Source organism: Brachyistius frenatus, unplaced genomic scaffold (assembly GCF_029030835.1).
Source record: "Brachyistius frenatus isolate BFR_SWC_R1_liver_20210118 unplaced genomic scaffold, ASM2903083v1 Contig_11, whole genome shotgun sequence".
NCBI lineage: Eukaryota > Metazoa > Chordata > Actinopteri > Embiotocidae > Brachyistius > Brachyistius frenatus.
In genome coordinates, this window is record NW_027210610.1 from 2,192,390 (window position 1) to 2,209,132 (window position 16,743).

A 16,743-nucleotide genomic window follows, 5' to 3' on the forward strand; every position below is an offset into this window, starting at 1 on the left:
GGATAGAAGAGAGGATGACTCAGGAGGGTACATAATAACTATCGTCTCAAAGTAGGTTTACAACCTCAATGCAGCCAGTTCAGAGACACCGCGTCCTACTAGCCAACAGCAATTAAGCAGGGACGTTTGCGCTTTTTATGGTCCCACTTGGCAGGGCAGTGGTGGTCACTGGAAGTGACAGACGAGTGGAATGGCTTTACGTATGTAAAGGAGATAAGGTGTTTCACTGTAAGCTAACTGTGCAACTCAGAAGCACCCGGAGGACTAACACCGGCCATGTGTCCCCCTTGTACAAGAGGATGGATGAAGGGCCCGATGGATCTGTCCACCCACTCTGTGTTACTTTGATCCTCAGAGAGGGAAAGTGTGATGGAGGACAGGGTGAGAGAAAAAGGAATGAGGTGTGAGGAGCAGATGGCTGGAAGGCGGCTGTGCGTTGGCGAAACAGTAACATTGATGGAGAACACACAAGAGACGGACCTCAGTAGGGGAAACTAGCATTCGTCTGTTCAGTGCTAAAGTTACGGCTTGAAGTCTGGATCTTTCGGCCTGTAGGCCAACGCTCATGACTCCTCTGTACCTCTGCAGTAACTTTGTTATGCGCTCTGCCGGATTCGATTCACAAGAACTTGCTGGGTCTGTACTGTAAGAGACAGTGTGGAATATAATATTATTCTGTTATTGTTATTTTGATACCGGTGGGTGTTTCAGAAGTGGTTGAGGCAGAAATAAGTTTGAATGATGGAGTTCTTTGCCAGACATAAAAAAAAGAAAGAAAAGAAAGCTGTCTGCTGCCTAAAACCTAAAAGTGAATTCAAACGTTGTCATTTTTAAATGTTAATTTTTTTTTAATTTTTATATGGCCTAGTTACCCCAATCAGTGCCTGGCTGCAGACGTCATTGCTTGGCAGCCAATTAAAATGAGTATTTAGGTTGTAGCTTATGTTGGATTTCATGCCACTATTTGGGTTTTGGGTTTGCTGACTCAAGCAGTCCCTAACAGATTCAACTAAAAAAAATCCTACATATGTTCACTACTTCTCAAGAAGCTTCTTGTATGAATACACACTCAATTGATCCAATCCTATCATTTAAGAAGAGGGGCGCACAAACTAACACAGAAACGAGCTGCCTAGGAGAGAAATATCTGGAATTCTTCTTAAACCATACAGTTCTGCTCAGGCCCCAGGTTCTCTAATAGAGGCAGGGTGAATTGACATTGTCAGAAAGTCAAGTCCAGCAAATGAGTCATGAGATGTGTCTGTGTGTAGTTCCATGGAGTCCATTGAACTAGTCCTGTATTAGAAAAAAGGGTTGTAAAGCAGCCTGGCCAAAAGTCCCAGACATGGTAATAGAATAATGAAGGAGCTTGCTGAGCCACTACTCCGACGTCTGTGATCGCTGTTTCCGTCCTCTCAGGCTGTGGTTTTTGAGTAAGAGGAGCTGTTTGTAGTGGGAGATTAGAGGCCTGTCCGACTTATTCTTCTAATTTGAAGTGTCATGTATGACCGGTAGTGGTGCGCAGGAGTCGGTGAAGCAGTATCCTTACAAAAGCTGCCAGAGGCGGTGAAAGCTAATGCAGCGATTTAGGTGCATTTGGAAGTTTCCATTATCAGTGGATGTGCACATTTTTCTAATGTGCTGTTCCCCCCTGGCTCGGTGTTTGTCAGCTTGGGCTGGATTAGTCCATAGTATGGAATGTCATCTCATATACAATTCCCCCCTTTGTGACACTAACTGTATCCCTGCCATCAATCCCTTTGTGCACCAGCGCTTTTTGTATGACATTCTCAAGCCAACCTATCTTTTGCTGCAGTGTGATTTCATAATGTGATGCAGCGTAGCTGTTTTCCACATTGAGAAAATGCATTATTTGCATGACAATAAGACTTTTTTTTGTGGCTATGGAAGTCATATAGCTTTCTTTCTTTCCTATTCTCTCTCTTTTTTACCCTGTCTCTGTTCATCCCCGTTTCCCCCTATCCTCTGCTCCCTCTTTACTCCTTCTAAGTGACTACATCATTAAGGAGAAGACAGTGCTCCTACAGAAGAAAGACAATGAGGGCTTTGGGTTTGTTCTTAGGGGAGCCAAAGGTGAGCCTCTTCTCCAAAATTCTGTACATATCCCTCAATCTCTCGGGATTTCTCAGTCTCATATGCTCTTTTTCTGCCATTCTAATCTCTCTATTACTGTGCCATTATCAAATCCACGTTCCTGTTATATGGGTCCACTTGTGGTCATCCCTCTTGTCTTATCCACTGCAGCCCAGACTCCCATAGAGGAGTTCACTCCAACTCCAGCCTTCCCCGCGCTACAGTACCTGGAGTCTGTTGATGAGGGCGGTGTGGCGTGGAGAGCAGGCCTGAGGATGGGAGATTTCCTCATCGAGGTTGAGTAGACTTAACACTAACACACAGGTTAAACCCGGTATTTAACCTAATCTGAGGTCCCGAGTTTACTAACAAAATTCATCCCAAATGTATGTTTGGATTTAGCATATTAGCCTCTTCACTACTGATGAACTTTGCATTTCTGGGTCCATTTAATGGTTTGGTGTTGTGTATTTCTAATTTCCATCAAAACAAATAACTGGCTTTCCAAGAACTAAACAGGAAGAACTCTCCAAACTGGGATACACATGTTGATGGATCATCATGCAACAAGTACAACAAGCTACAGGACACAGAACATTACATTATACTTTTTTAACACAATCTCATCACGAGAGCTTTCCTCACTGTTCATGCACTGAAAGCAACTGGTTTAAGCGTGTTCCTTTAAAGCAGCGATATGTATGTTTTGCCGAGCAACAGCAACAGTGACCTCTGTGGCCACAAGTGGCAATTACACAAAATCATAATTTAAATGCAAACCAGCAATTGTGCGGCACACTCATGTCAAGTCAGAATAAATGGGATGCTAACGGACAAAGAACAGCTCTTCAACTAAATTAAGCTCACAAAAATTGGATTCCACTGACAGTAAATGATGCAAACGTGGCAAGCTAGCCAACATAGCTAGACAGCCACTGACACAAGAGCACTTATTTCCAGTTCCGATGTCAGAGTGTGTTATCTACCTACTTTGTTAACATCATGTGTAGATGTCTAGATAGCCAATACACCCCTGTCAATAAGGGCTGATTTATGATCAAAGACTTACATGTCGACAACTTTGCCAACAGCTAAAGACTATGCAATTGCAACAAACCAGACATAGCGATCAGCCAGTATTACTTACTAGTCCAACACCAAGGAGAGACACCAGCTCTCACCAGCCTCTGCCATCATGTCCATTGGAGAATACACAGAGTCGTGTAGATCTATAGAGCTTGGAGGATACTAAGCTAGCGTGTAATGTAGTGTGTTGTGCACTTTCCCAGGAGAATGTACCCACTCACCCAAGTTTTATAGTGCCAGTAGAGGCATTTGGGGTGCGAAGTGGCAATGAAAAAGGTGCGATCCTCCCTATTGCCGAAATTATTTTACATTATTTTACATTTTACCATCACATTAGAAAGTTACATATTGTCAAATGTGACTGTAGAAAATTTTGGAAATGAAGAACAGACACTGTAGACATTGTGCATTACAAACTGTTTCAAAGTACATATTCTGTATGTAGTCCCGGCTGCCTTGAAAACTAAAATTGGTGATTGTCAAATCTCTATTAAAGCTGACACATACTGCTAATTAGTATTCAACCTAATATGAGTCACTTATGTAGCTGCCCAAGCTTTTGTGACTGTAATGTACTTTAGTCTCTGCCTGAATTGCTGCTGCATTTGTGCAAAACCCAGCAAGAATATGTATGTTTAGGCTAAGGCTTAATAAAATCACCAACCTACGCCAAACATTGGATGTCACAAGTAGACTCCCACGGGAGTCTGCACTGTGAAGTGTCTGTTTTTGCGTCCACCCCTTGAATGGATTTTTCACTTAAATGGAAATGAATGCAACGCATCCTCTCATTCTGCATCCTGTCCCCGTCTTCGTGTCTTTCAGGTGAACGGCCAGAACGTGGTGAAGGTTGGCCATCGGCAGGTGGTCAACATGATCCGGCAGGGTGGCAACAGTCTCATGGTGAAAGTTGTGATGGTCGCTCGAAACCCTGAACTGGAGGACACGGTTCGGAAGAGAGGTAAGAGTAACATTTTCCTCGTATGTCACTTCCCTCCTGGGTTTATGATGTGATGATAAAGCTGATTGCATGTTTATTTCGCCTTAAAAGCCTGTTGCAATGTGGTTGTCGTTAGCGACTGTGTTTATACAAGAATCCCAAACGTTAAGTCTGCATTTGGCTGGCTTCCCTTGGCAGCCCCGCAGCAGACTAAAAGACTGACTCCTCCTGCCATTGCCCTGCGCTCCAAGTCGATGACATCAGAGCTGGAAGACATGGGTAAGATGATAGAGAGGATGAAGGAATGAAACCAAAAAATAGATTAAATTTGAGTCCCACACAATGTGAGGGATCACATTGATACAGCTTCTTTTAGGTGGGCTAGCAGTTTTTCTGCAGGAGGATGGTTTAGTACCGTGGTACTATAAGGGAAACACAGCATTAAATATTAACCGAGTTGACGCAGAAGGCCAAGAAAATTATCACTTTTTTCACTAGCAATAGCTTGATGGGGAAGGAGTCTTTGGATTTTTTTTTTTTTTGCTTTTGATGAAAATGAAGCTGTTAATTAAACAGTGATGTTAAGAGGCATAAAAGCAATTGCATGATGTGAAATGATGTTTTCTAATGCCATCATTCGACAACAGCTGTTTTCCTTTTTTCCCCCCTATAATCCACATGTGCTGCATACAGTGGACAAAGGTGGGAGAATCAAGGATTTGTGTGCTCTCATGATCATTTTTGTCCCCATCACCATCCCTCTCATCACATCAGCATTCACACCATCACATGTGTCTGAGTATGTATTTCATCCTTTCATTTGCTTTATACACCTGACTACATAGCTGTTCTAGTCACACCTAATTTCTGTTTCCCGAATTATTTATGCAACAGCGGCCTCTCCGTGGAAAAAGAAAGCAGGTGAATATCAACCTTTATCATTACCCCCATCAGCCCCTGAGCTTTAATTAAAAGTCAGCCTGTTTGATGCTCTTTTTTTCTCCTCCTTTTCCAGAATACGAGTCCTCTCAGGGTCCTGATAAGAAGAGGACAGTCTATCAGATGGCGCTAAGTAAGAAATCGCTCTCACCGCTCTTGTCATACTGTAAGAGGGTGTTTTTAAACCTTAAGGGCACAGGAGGAGGCTCACTGAAATCCTTTCATGTTCCTTTGTTGTGCTCCCTTCCACTACCTCTCTGGCTTTTTTCACGCCCTCTCCTGCTCTGTCCTTGTTTCAGACAAACTGGATGAAATCTTGGCTGCTGCCCAACACACTATTACATCAGACAACCAGGGCCAAAGAGGTCATGGAGGCAAAAGGGACCGGAGCAAGAGCATTGTTCCCAATGTCTCCAATGAGGTATTGTTGGGAATTTGGGGGAAATGGTCCCAGCTGTGGTCATCATTATAACTGGGGGTCCTGCTTGCTTTTTAGGAATAATTTCTGTTAACAAAATGTGAACAAATAATACAGCTATGAATCCCCCCCCTGTGCCGTAGTACCGATTTACATATACAAAAGAGCATTGGGAAGTAGCACATATTTAGTCATGGAAGTGACTAATGCTGGGTGTCTGTAAAGCAACTTGGTCTTTCGCGTTTTTTTTTTTTTTTAGCTCTGTGTGGTTTCTCCTGCCCTCCTGCACTTAAGGGAAAATGATTGACAACAGACCACCCACACGAAAACATTTGTTTAAGTGTGAGTCAGGTTGTGTCCATTCATCTGTGCTCCGTTGCCTGATGCACAAATACGCAGACTGACTGGTTCCTCTGTATTTGCAATGTACTGTACTGTACTGTATATGTACTTAACATTAGCTCAACAGCCAGCATCAATTTGATTTGATAACAAATGAATAAACGTTTCCTTTCTTCCTCTTTTCTCTTTACTCCCTCCTTTAAATTCTCTTGCTCCCTTTTCCTCCGTTTAAAATGTGTTTGGACACCGGAAGCAACCGTACGAGCAGCAATCCTCCGTGAGTATGGTACAGCCCGGACCAGGTTTTGGCTACAACCAAGCTCATTTTCAACCCGGCCACGGTCCTCAGCATGCAGTCATGATGCGTCAAAAATCTATTGGTAACGCCTATTGTCATGGAAAGATTTCTGCCAGCTTAATATATGAGATTTTTTTTTTCAACGTTTTTATAACTGCTCGTGTTTTTGTGCTCAGGTGTAACAGAGGAGGAAAGGCAGTATCTCCACCCACCAGCTATGAAGCTGGCTCGTAGCCTGTCAGTGCCGGGACCGGAGGAAATCCCCCCACCGCCTAACACGTCTGCCCCAGAGCCACCTTTATCTGCAGGCCCTCATCCTGTGAGAGGGCCCGCAATGCCGATACCCCCTGTATCGCAAGCCCACTACCAGCTCCACTCTCAGCCAGGGCATTCGACTCAAGCTGGCTGGGAGAGGGGGGGACCTGGTGGGATGAACCAGCAGGTCATGGTCAGCACCCTCCGCAGACAATCAGAAGGACTGTGCACCAGAGAGCCAGAGGTGTCCAGGAGGGGTGGTGGCAAGATGGGAGGGTTAAGGAGAGGCTACAGCAGTGCCACGCCACCAACAAGTGCTAAGCCTAAGGCTCAACAGGCACCGCAACATCACCCACATGCGTCCAATCGGGAGCAGGGTGGAGGGGTTGGCAGGGGGGTTGCAAGGAGGGGAGGTCGAGGAGCTTTGATGAAGCAGTCGAAAGTGGAGGATGGGCTGAGACAGCATCGGGGTAAAGGAGGTGCAGCCAAAGAGAAGAGCTCCATCCCTATTCCCACCATCATTGTCAAAGCGCCCTCTACCAGCAGCAGTGGTCGAAGCAGCCAGGGTAGCAGCATGGAGGCTGAGCACACCCAGGACGTGGATGACCACACCTCCGAAGACGCAACCCCAGACATCCCCAATAGCAGCCTGCCTTCGCCACTCAGCCCATTGCCACCTCCAACCCCTACATCCACTTCCTTGCCCTCATCGACTGTCGCCACTTCTGTTTCCTCGCAACAAAACCTGGAAAACCTGGATTACACCTCAACATTTGGTGTGACATTTGGGGGAGGAGGAGGAGCGCGCAGGGAAAGAGAACGTTTTAGAGATATGAGAAGAAAGAGTGCGTCTTTCTTCCTCTCGTCTGAGGAGGACATCCAAGGGGAGGCAGGAGGTGGAGCAGGAGCAGGAGAGGGAGGAGCACCAGGGGTGCGAATTCAGCCTTTACAAATGGAGGTGCCCACCCCTCGACTTCGGCCTTCCAAATCTATAGATGAAGGCATGTTCTCTGGAGACAACTATGTCAACTATTCCAGCAGCATGCCCCCAGCCTTTGGCCTGCCTGAGTATTCTTCCCCGGTCCTCAGTCAGGATGGTCAGCCCAAGTCTGCTCCCTCAGTGTATGGCATCCAAGCAACTACTACCTTCATTCACCCACTTACAGGGAAAGTTCTGGACCCCTCATCTCCACTTGGCCTGGCCCTGGCTGCAAGAGAGAGAGCCTTAAAGGACGACCGCAGGACACGCCGAGAGGAGAGACACTTTGGCCGGCAGTTGTCCACAGTGGGAGCCTTCCCCACCCCTGTTCAGACCCCGACACCTTCCCTTTTTGCAACCCCAACACAATCGGCCTACACTTCTCCAGTGTCCCTCCACCTGACCTCCCCCACCACCACCACCTCACCTGCATCTCTGAGTCGGCCACAGTCGCCAAGGATATTGCGCTTGGGAGGAGGAGGTGGCGAGAGGATAGAGAGAGAAAAGGAGGGTGGACCCAGGGAGGGTCTTAGAGTTAGATTTTCTGAAGACAGAACCAGCCAGTTTTCAACCCCGTATTACCCACAGAGCCCCAGGGAGAGAGAAAAGGAGGTGTACGACAGCCGACCTGCTCCAAACATACAGCCTCCTCCCCCACCAAATCAACCCGCCCCCCGCAGACCTTCCTTTTTGCAGATGGAAAGCACTCCCAACACCAGCTACGTACCCCAGTACACTGTTCCAACAGCCCCAGCACAGACACATGACACTATGGGAGAGGCACGAGCTGGGGGTGGTGGAGGTCTGGGACTTATGGTTCTACCACCACCAGCTCCCTCAATAGACGTAGATGATGAGTTTGTGTTTGCAGATCCCTTGCCCCCTCCCTTACAGTTTGCTAATGGTAAGAACGAGAGAGTGCAGGAGTATTCTCAGCATTATCAGCACCAGAGGCAACACTCTGCTTCTGTTGCTCCACCTCCTCCACCCCCACTTCCATCTACCAAGTCCTCAAACGCTCCCCAGCAGTCTTCGCAGGGCGGCGACTCGGCTGCCTCCAGCCTGACTTCCTATGACAGCGAGGTGGCTAACCTCACACAGTCAGCTCTCTCGCCATCTTATCCGTCCCCACAGATATTTCCTCCGTCCTCCACCACCTCTGCCTCGGCTGCTGCTCTGCCCGCCTCGTCACTACACAGACCCCAACCCATGTCCCATTCTCACCCCTATTACAGCGGCTCGAACGACTTCTCAGTAGGCGTTCATACCACAGCCCAGGACCGAGGCACAGCTGCACTCACCACCACCATGACGTATGCGACCACCACCATGACGGCAACTGCCGCCGCTACCACCACCACAACCTCTCCAGCATCCTCAGACTACAGCATGACCATGGCCGGGCCCAAGGTCGGCCTCAGCACTGGGGGAAGAGTTGCTGACTACACTCATCACACCACTATTATACACAAGAGCGGAGATTGGCAGGATGCAGTGGTGGATTCTGGGATTGAGGAGCTGGACAGCCACAGCAGCAGTGACCACCATTTGGAAATGCTGGGACTGAGCGGGTTGAGAGGAGAGAGAGGAGGGGTTGGAGGAGATGGGAGAGGGGGAGAGGGAGAAAAAGGCGGTGAACATCAGGATCCTTGCACAACCTACTCAGGTGGGCAAACATTTGAGGTGCACAGCGCCAAACTGGCAAACCCTGTGTTTCCAAAGATGACTCATTACAAGGAGGGGGGAGGGAGGGGTCCGCCTGTAGCACTACGTAGGCAGAACAGCACCAACCCTGCTCCTTTGCAGCTACAGAGACAAAGCATCCCAGATGAGGCCAGTTTAGACGGAGCTCTCGTAGACGAAAGGAAGCACAAGCACAGTCGGTCCAAAATGGAGGATGGCTTTAGCTCTGCCCTGGCTGCCTGCTTAGAGAGGCCCATAGACACTCGATCAGTGGGCTGGGGTGACATCGAGGAACACGAGCAAGGTGGACTCCAGAGAGGTGGGATCGTTTTGGAAAGCCGCAGACTTCACTCACCGCTTTCTGGTGTGAAAGCCAGCATTATTAATGAACTGAGTTCCAAGCTGCAACACATGAGTGGCATGAAGAGCATGGATGACTATAGCCACATGCCAAAGTCACCCACCATGCACAGGTTTGTTTTTATCAACCAGTCCTTTCTGCTGCTTATTTCTTCTACAGTTTTATATTAATGTTGTAAATTTAACCTCTCTGGTTCATTTTGTGTCTTTCAGGTATTCAGCAGATTTCACCGATGCATTTCACAGCCCTCCTACTGGTCACTCCACCTCACCGTTACCCACCTCCTCCCCGCAGCATTGTCAGATCCTGACACCCAACCTCTCGGCCACCCCTTCCGTCTCACCTTCCTCTCAAGTCGCAGCGCAGCGCAACTGGACCCGATCTCCCTCTCCACAGATGCCTTCCTCCCCGGTTCACTCTCATCCTCCTCATTCTCCAACCTACTGCCCATACCCGACGTCGCCAAAGCATAGGTCCAAGTTGCGCAGGCAGACTTTTGATTTTCAGTGCAGCCCCACTAAGGAGATGCGGTCGTCAGTTTCCCGGCGCCGGGCTCCCAGTCCTCTTATCTATAACACTGAACAACCAAACCCGACTCCTCCCAGACCCTCCTCTCTCCCCATCCTTCCCAGTACACCTGTCTACAACAGCCCCTTTGAATTCCCAGGGCCCCTCACTCCTCCATCTCCGGGCCTTCCTCTAGGAGACACCTACAGGGCTTCAACTCCTCCCCTGTTCTCCCCATCAGGTGTGCCGAGTCCAAACCCGCTGCTCGTCTCTCGCTCTCTCTCCCCCACTCATTTTCTCTCTGGAGCCTCCTCCCCAATGCATTTGCCACCTAGCCCCTCTTGTGTGAATTACCCCCACCTCAATGCTCCTCCACCAGCCAAACCGTTTGCCATCAAACCCTTGCCCTACTGGACCAAGTACGACGTTGCCGACTGGCTGGCTTATCTAAACCTGGGTGAACACAGAGAGCGTTTTATAGACAATGAGATAGATGGATCGCATCTGCCTTCGCTCACCAAGGACGACTTCTTGGACCTGGGAGTGACACGTGTGGGACATCGAATGAACATCGAGAGGGCGCTGAAGAAACTCACTGACAGGTGAGGGAGGACGAATAGACTCTGAAACACGTAGAGGCACCGGGGTCAAAAGGTCAAAAAGGAAACACTGGATGGTGAAGGAAAGTCAAAGTGTCTCATTATTTCAATGCCATCCCTTTCTTCAGTAGAGTCATATCATTTGATAAGTTATCCCATCTTCTGTCCATCCCTTTCTCTTTATTAACCAGTGTTTTATCAACCCTGTTTAGTTTGATCCATCTTTCTTTCTTTTCCTCCCATTCTTATTCTTTGATTTGGCCTCCTTCTCTCCCCAGGCGGCTCTCCTCTCCTTTGCATGTCACTTCTTCTCCCCGAGACACAGACTGAGGGAGTGAAGGGGTGATTCAGAGGTGAAAGAAAGGGAGAGAAACAAATTGACAAAGATGAACAATAACAGAAGATTTGCAAGAGAAGATCAGTGGACACCAACAGGTTGAACTAAGACTAAGTGATGGATGTGTGTGGGGGAAGGTGTTGTCTTTCAAATTTGTTTTACATGTAGAGAACACTGTTTTGAAATTTGTGGAAAGACTATTGGCCAAGAAAGACAGTCAGAATTTCTAAAGATGACACTCTTCAACTGAAAATATACTTTAAAACTTTTGATGGACAGGCATTTAATTAATACACCGTTTTGTGCTGTAAAAGAATAAGCACACATATACACACTTACACTCTCACACACATTGACAGATGGATTCTCACACCATCTGCTGCTCAGCAGCGATGAGAAAACTTGAGTCTGAGTTCAAAGAGAAGCTGAAAAGTTGCTGCTTAAAGGGCAAAGCCCAATTAAATGTGATTGATTGTGGCTGAGCCAGAAACTGGTGAAATCAGTAACATAAGGGCCACATCCTAACATCAGTTTGTAGCTTTAAGCAGATCAGAGTATCAAATGGCTGAGTTCTGGAGCCAAAGTCTGAGTATGATAGAAAGGGTTTTGTTTGTAAATGATGCTAGAAGAAAATGATAGACAACAATAGTACTGTTTTTATATAATTGCCATATTCCCCCCAAAGGATGCCCCAATAAGCTTTGTATGTATGTACTTTGCGAGCGCTAAATATATCTTACATGTTAAACGGGATTCACTATTAGTAGAACCATTTGTTTTGTACTAAGTGCTGATCGCAATCATTCATTTCCAACTGGTCAGGGTATTTATTACTGTTGAAATCAAATTGTGAATAATAAGGACATACAAATACTGAGAAAATTTTGTTGTGAATGTTTTTCCCTGATTATTCTACAGGAAGGAGAGGAAATCCTAGGAAGGAGCGGAATCAGAAAGAGGTTAGCATGTCATCTCAGAGCATCTTTTCTTAGACTTTACTGGTGTTTATGGCCATAGCACAGGTCAAGGGATGGACCCATCTTCTTCGATGCCATAATGTTGACGGCTCTCTCACACAGCAGGTGCAGTGATCAAAAAGGGCTTTTTACTGCTTCTCTGTCTGCCTAACTCCCTCAACCTTCAGCCTCCGTGAGTCAGTGTGTCTGATTTTTGCGCGTGTGTGTTCGTCAGCCTGCGTTGGTAGCCAAATGCTCTCGCCTCTCTCTTTCTGATGCCTTTTCCAATTCATATTTATAATGGTCAGAAAACTTTTTTCTTTCTTGCAACAGTTGACAATCCCAACGTTTCCCTGGTCCACACATTATCCCTGGAAAAGAAATGCTCTGACCCATTTTTAAAACGGAACTTTCTGTGATAAAATACTGTATGTTACATTTAGGTGAACATCCTGGATTCTTTTTTTTTTAACATACCAGTTTAGCCATTTCCTGCAGTGACTTCAACTGTAAGGCAAAAACAAATCATTTATAGCTCTGTATGTAATGATGAAGACGATGACAATGATAACATAAAAATATAGTATAATAAAGATTATAATATTAGGTATGTAAACATTTTTAAGAATCTCCGTCTTCCAAATAGTGTGGGCAAATTCTTTGAAGCTTTGTTTATGTTTCCTTTTGGGTTTTCTGTAAATGCTTTCTATACTGCTCGCCCTGTGGTGACCCCAGTGAAGCTGACACGTTAGTTAATGCATATTTTCTACATGTGAGTTTAAAATTATGGCTCTTTATTCTCCAGCTAAGTTGCCTCGATACTATCTCATGATGGGCGCTTTTCTAAGAGGTGAAAAGACTGAGCAGTAGTGTAGAAAGCATTACATTACTATGATTTAAAAGAGTATTTTAGGTCTAGTGAGATGCATAACGAATATGACTACATACAGTATAAGTATGCAGAGATAAAAGGATATATATATATATATATAAATATATATATATATATATAAAATTGTTTAAAATAAAATATACTATATACTGATAAACAACATGATAGAGGTACAACTAAGGTGTTGAAATAAATGCTAAAATAAACTCTGGCCCTGTCGTGATTCTCATTTATCCTTTAATTTCCTCCTCTGACAGATTCACGTAATGATCCGCTTTAAAGTGCTGTGTTTCAATTGAGTCATTTGGCAGCAGCTCGTCGCAGCCCTGCGGTGGTTGAACACAACATTGTTTTCGGGTCTAGGATTGTTTTCCCATCAGGCTCGGTGAGCTAATAGGACAAAAGTTTGGAGCTCACAGGGTAGGAAGAAGATGAGATGTCTTAATTCAAAGCAAGCAGCAGCTGCATTCATGCAGCAAACCCAAAGACACCTGTAAGGCACGAAGAAAATGAAAAACAACTTGGAAGGAGATGAATACGAGACTGTTTGCTGGCATGGTGGACAGTTTAAGGTTCATGGGAGAAAATTGTAAATATAATGCTGTTGTTTATTTAAAGTTTTTTCCAGGTGTCCGGGTTGCCCGTTCTTTGTTTTTTTCTAGCTGGGTTCTGCTCATAATTAACAAAATTACAGAAGTCAGAGATTTTTTTCTGTGCAGATGAAGCCACAAGGCAGCATTTTCCTTTGCACAGTGTGAAGAAAACGTCAATGGTGAAAAACATTCCTCACTACACACATAGCTTTAATTAGGGATTTTAAAAGTTGCTTTATCTTGTTATCTGACTAATCTTTGAGTGCAGTTTTCATTGTGATCTTTTCTTTGGTACAAATTACATGTGTGACAAATTAAAGGAGAAACCATCAGTTACAAACATGCTGGGCCCAATGTGCCATCAGAACAGCTTCTGTGCTTTTCCAAAGACTCAACAAGTGTTTGCACTTATACTGGAAAGATGTACACCATTCCTCCTCGAGACATTCTTTGATTTATTGCTTTAATGATGGTGGTGCAGAGTGTTACGTTAACACATCGCTTCAAAATTTCCAACCGCAAATGCCACAGCACATTAAGTATCTGCAACTGTTCTTTCTTCCCTAGTTTAATCTGGTAATGTCCTTAATTTCCCACTCATCTCTGTTTTGAATGGAGGTCTGTGGAATATGCAAAGTAAACTGGGGAACTGATTCAGAAAAATGCTGTTAGTCGTTAAATATTATAAAGTACTTTTCCAAAGTTGTGAGCACCACAAACACAATTCCTTTTGCCTGCATCTTCCTAGGGTGACAGCAGAAATCGTAGAGAGACCTGGGCACATAAAGCAGAAACTATCTGATACTAGATACAACCACCAAGTGACAAAATTTATGTTTTTGTAGTTTGGATAACATGACTCTTTAATGTCAGCTGGAAACCCTGGAAGAAATGTAAATCTCTCATTTGAGAAAATATTTGCAAAAGGTTATTGGTAGAATGTTAAACTTAAGACTCACATATGTCATAATTTGATCTTTGTAAATTTTTGATTGTTACCAAATTTAACCAGACCAGAAACCTGTTTAAATTCTCTACAGAACCTAAAGGAACAATGATGGTGGTGAAGCTAAACAATCAAAGAGACAGTATCGAATGTCTGTTGGGTATTGGTTCCCTATTAAACTGTGTAAGATGATTGTTTAACTGTTTGTTCTGCAACTTTTCAGTTCACTCTCACGGCTTTCATAGGCTATACGTCCCGACAATGACACGTTTTTGTTTTAATCGCCGTTTTAAAACGAAAACTATCTCCGTCCACACAAGTGTTATAGCATTCTTTCAGGAATAACCTATGTCCGTACTAACAGACCTGAATTAGACACCTAATTCAATGTGTGTACAGTCAATTGCTTCCAAGTACTGTGACATAGGCTACCATGCATTTGGTAAAAGTTGAGTCTAAAATCATTTTACTTCAGTCTCCTGTTCTCAGTTTTTTTATGTCTGGACACAGGAAAATGGTGATACCCTTACAGATTGTCAGATAATGATTGAAACAATTGTCAGAATAGTCCAAATGCTTTAATGGTTTTATGGAGTTTTTATCATTTTCAGACATTTCTGTTTCCACTTTACCAGACCAAAACGTTTCAAAATGGGTGCATAAAAGTTTCGGATTAAGGAATAGTGCGGACGTGAGGCGTGAACATAGCAAAACCTACGATTTCCCTTAAAAGATGGTGGTGGCCAAGTATTACCAAGTTTACTGCATGTTTCCATTCGGTGCAACCTAACTGGTGTAGACCTTCATTTTGTAGCTCTTCCAGCAGCTTTTAACCAATCCGGATTGACCACGAATGTTTAACTTTATTATTATTACATTACATTTCATTTAGCTGACGCTTTTATCCAAAGCAACTTACAATAAGTGCATTTCAACCATGAGGGTACAAAACCCAGAACAACAGGAATCAAGAAAATACATTTTCTTCAAGAAAGCCAAACTACAAAGTGCTATCAGTAAGTGTCATTTTAAATGCTACTAAAGTTCTACTGTTCAAGGTAAAGTCGGAAGAGGTGTGTTTTTAGTTTGCGGTGGAAGATGTACAGAGTTTCCACTGTCCTGATGTCGGTGGGGAGCTCATTCCACCATTTAGGAGCCAGGACAGCAAACAGTCGTGATTTAGTAGATTGTTTAGCTTGCAGCGATGGAGCAACAAGCCGATTGGTAGAAGCAGAGCGGAGGGAACTCTACCAACGCTGCCATTTTTGGAACCAAGCAGTAGCCAATCGGAATCTCACCCATTGAGAATCCATGTTATGAAGCCTCAAGTTCAGATTTTTGCTGTCGCCTTCTTGCTAGTTCGGAGCAATTTGGAGCCAGACGTGACTGTATTTGGGCCAGCTGGGGAGGAGCAAGCGGGGGATCTGACTTGATCTGATTGGAAGGTGACTATGTCCTGCCCACTTCTAGTGGAAACCTGACTGCAGCGCAGGCCTGTCAATCAAACAGACACACCTCCCCAAAAAAAACGTGTTTTTTAAGGCCTAATTTCCAAATAATGACGGGATTATTTTCAGATGAACCACTTTAGTGAATAACACCATAAGGATTTGTGAAATATATGTATTGACTTGATATTTAATGAGTGAAGTTGAATAGGAGTCTATGGAGCTAGAGCCTTTTTGGCGCAAACCCCTAGCAGCTCTTGGTGGTATTGCAGCTTTAGGCGCTTCCGCATCGGCCTAACTTTTCAACCCGGAAGCTACGTCCTCCTACAGACAATCTGTGGTTGGAACTTTAGCTTCATCGCCGCGCCCACTGTTCGCTGATTGGTCTGCCATTCAGAGTGGCTGAGCAAACCTTCATGTGAACAGGGTTTCCAGACTGAAGCTTTGAGCGATAGGCGGGCAGAGCGAGGCTAAGTGGTGACCGAAAGAGAGCCAAAATAACAGAATATTGGCTTTTCAATAACTGTACTACCAGAAACACGACTAAATTACACATAATGCTGCTGGATGAGTTAAAAATGATTTGCCTTCGCATTTCTAAAAAGTGACATGTCAGTGTCGTGTTCACAACTTGTTGCTCCCAACAGGCCAAATACATTCTGAGGCCAGAGAGAGACAGCAGCAAATACACTGTAACTCTGGATGACAATGGTGTTTCTCTTTAACTCCTGGCTCATATCCAGGAGAGAGTAGAAGAAGTAAACAGTGTATGGGTGAACATGCTGCATCCTGTGCTCTCTTTCTTGGCCTGACCAGAGAACAGCAGGTCATAGAGGAGCACAGGACTAATGTGGCAGTTCATGGGACTTTCCCCCTCCCTGCTGTCACATACTCTCACTAATAAGCTCACATGACCTTGTGCCACACTGACACAATTCTGTGACCAGTGAACATTCAAAATGAAGGTTCGGCATCTCATTAGCACCATATTGAGAAAGACAGTGGGAGGGACAGGCAGGGAGAGAGAAGGAGGGGGATTCTTCCAGCTGTTTTTTTTAATAACAGAGTGA

General features: G+C 45.0%; 1 protein-coding gene across 1 annotated transcript in view; it reads left to right on the top strand.

Moving 5' to 3' along the window:
- Positions 1-13,568, top strand: part of LOC138616875 (SH3 and multiple ankyrin repeat domains protein 1-like) — a 45,738-nt gene extending 32,170 nt beyond the window's left edge. The window contains exons 18-28 of the mRNA XM_069691454.1: positions 2,012-2,094; positions 2,266-2,390; positions 4,006-4,141; positions 4,319-4,399; positions 5,015-5,041; positions 5,136-5,192; positions 5,359-5,480; positions 6,073-6,199; positions 6,294-9,507; positions 9,608-10,504; positions 10,780-13,568. Coding sequence (XP_069547555.1) covers positions 2,012-2,094; positions 2,266-2,390; positions 4,006-4,141; positions 4,319-4,399; positions 5,015-5,041; positions 5,136-5,192; positions 5,359-5,480; positions 6,073-6,199; positions 6,294-9,507; positions 9,608-10,504; positions 10,780-10,831 — 4,921 coding nt within the window. The 3' untranslated portion in view covers positions 10,832-13,568. The remainder of the gene's footprint in view (positions 1-2,011; positions 2,095-2,265; positions 2,391-4,005; positions 4,142-4,318; positions 4,400-5,014; positions 5,042-5,135; positions 5,193-5,358; positions 5,481-6,072; positions 6,200-6,293; positions 9,508-9,607; positions 10,505-10,779) is intronic.
- Positions 13,569-16,743: the final 3,175 nt, after the last annotated feature.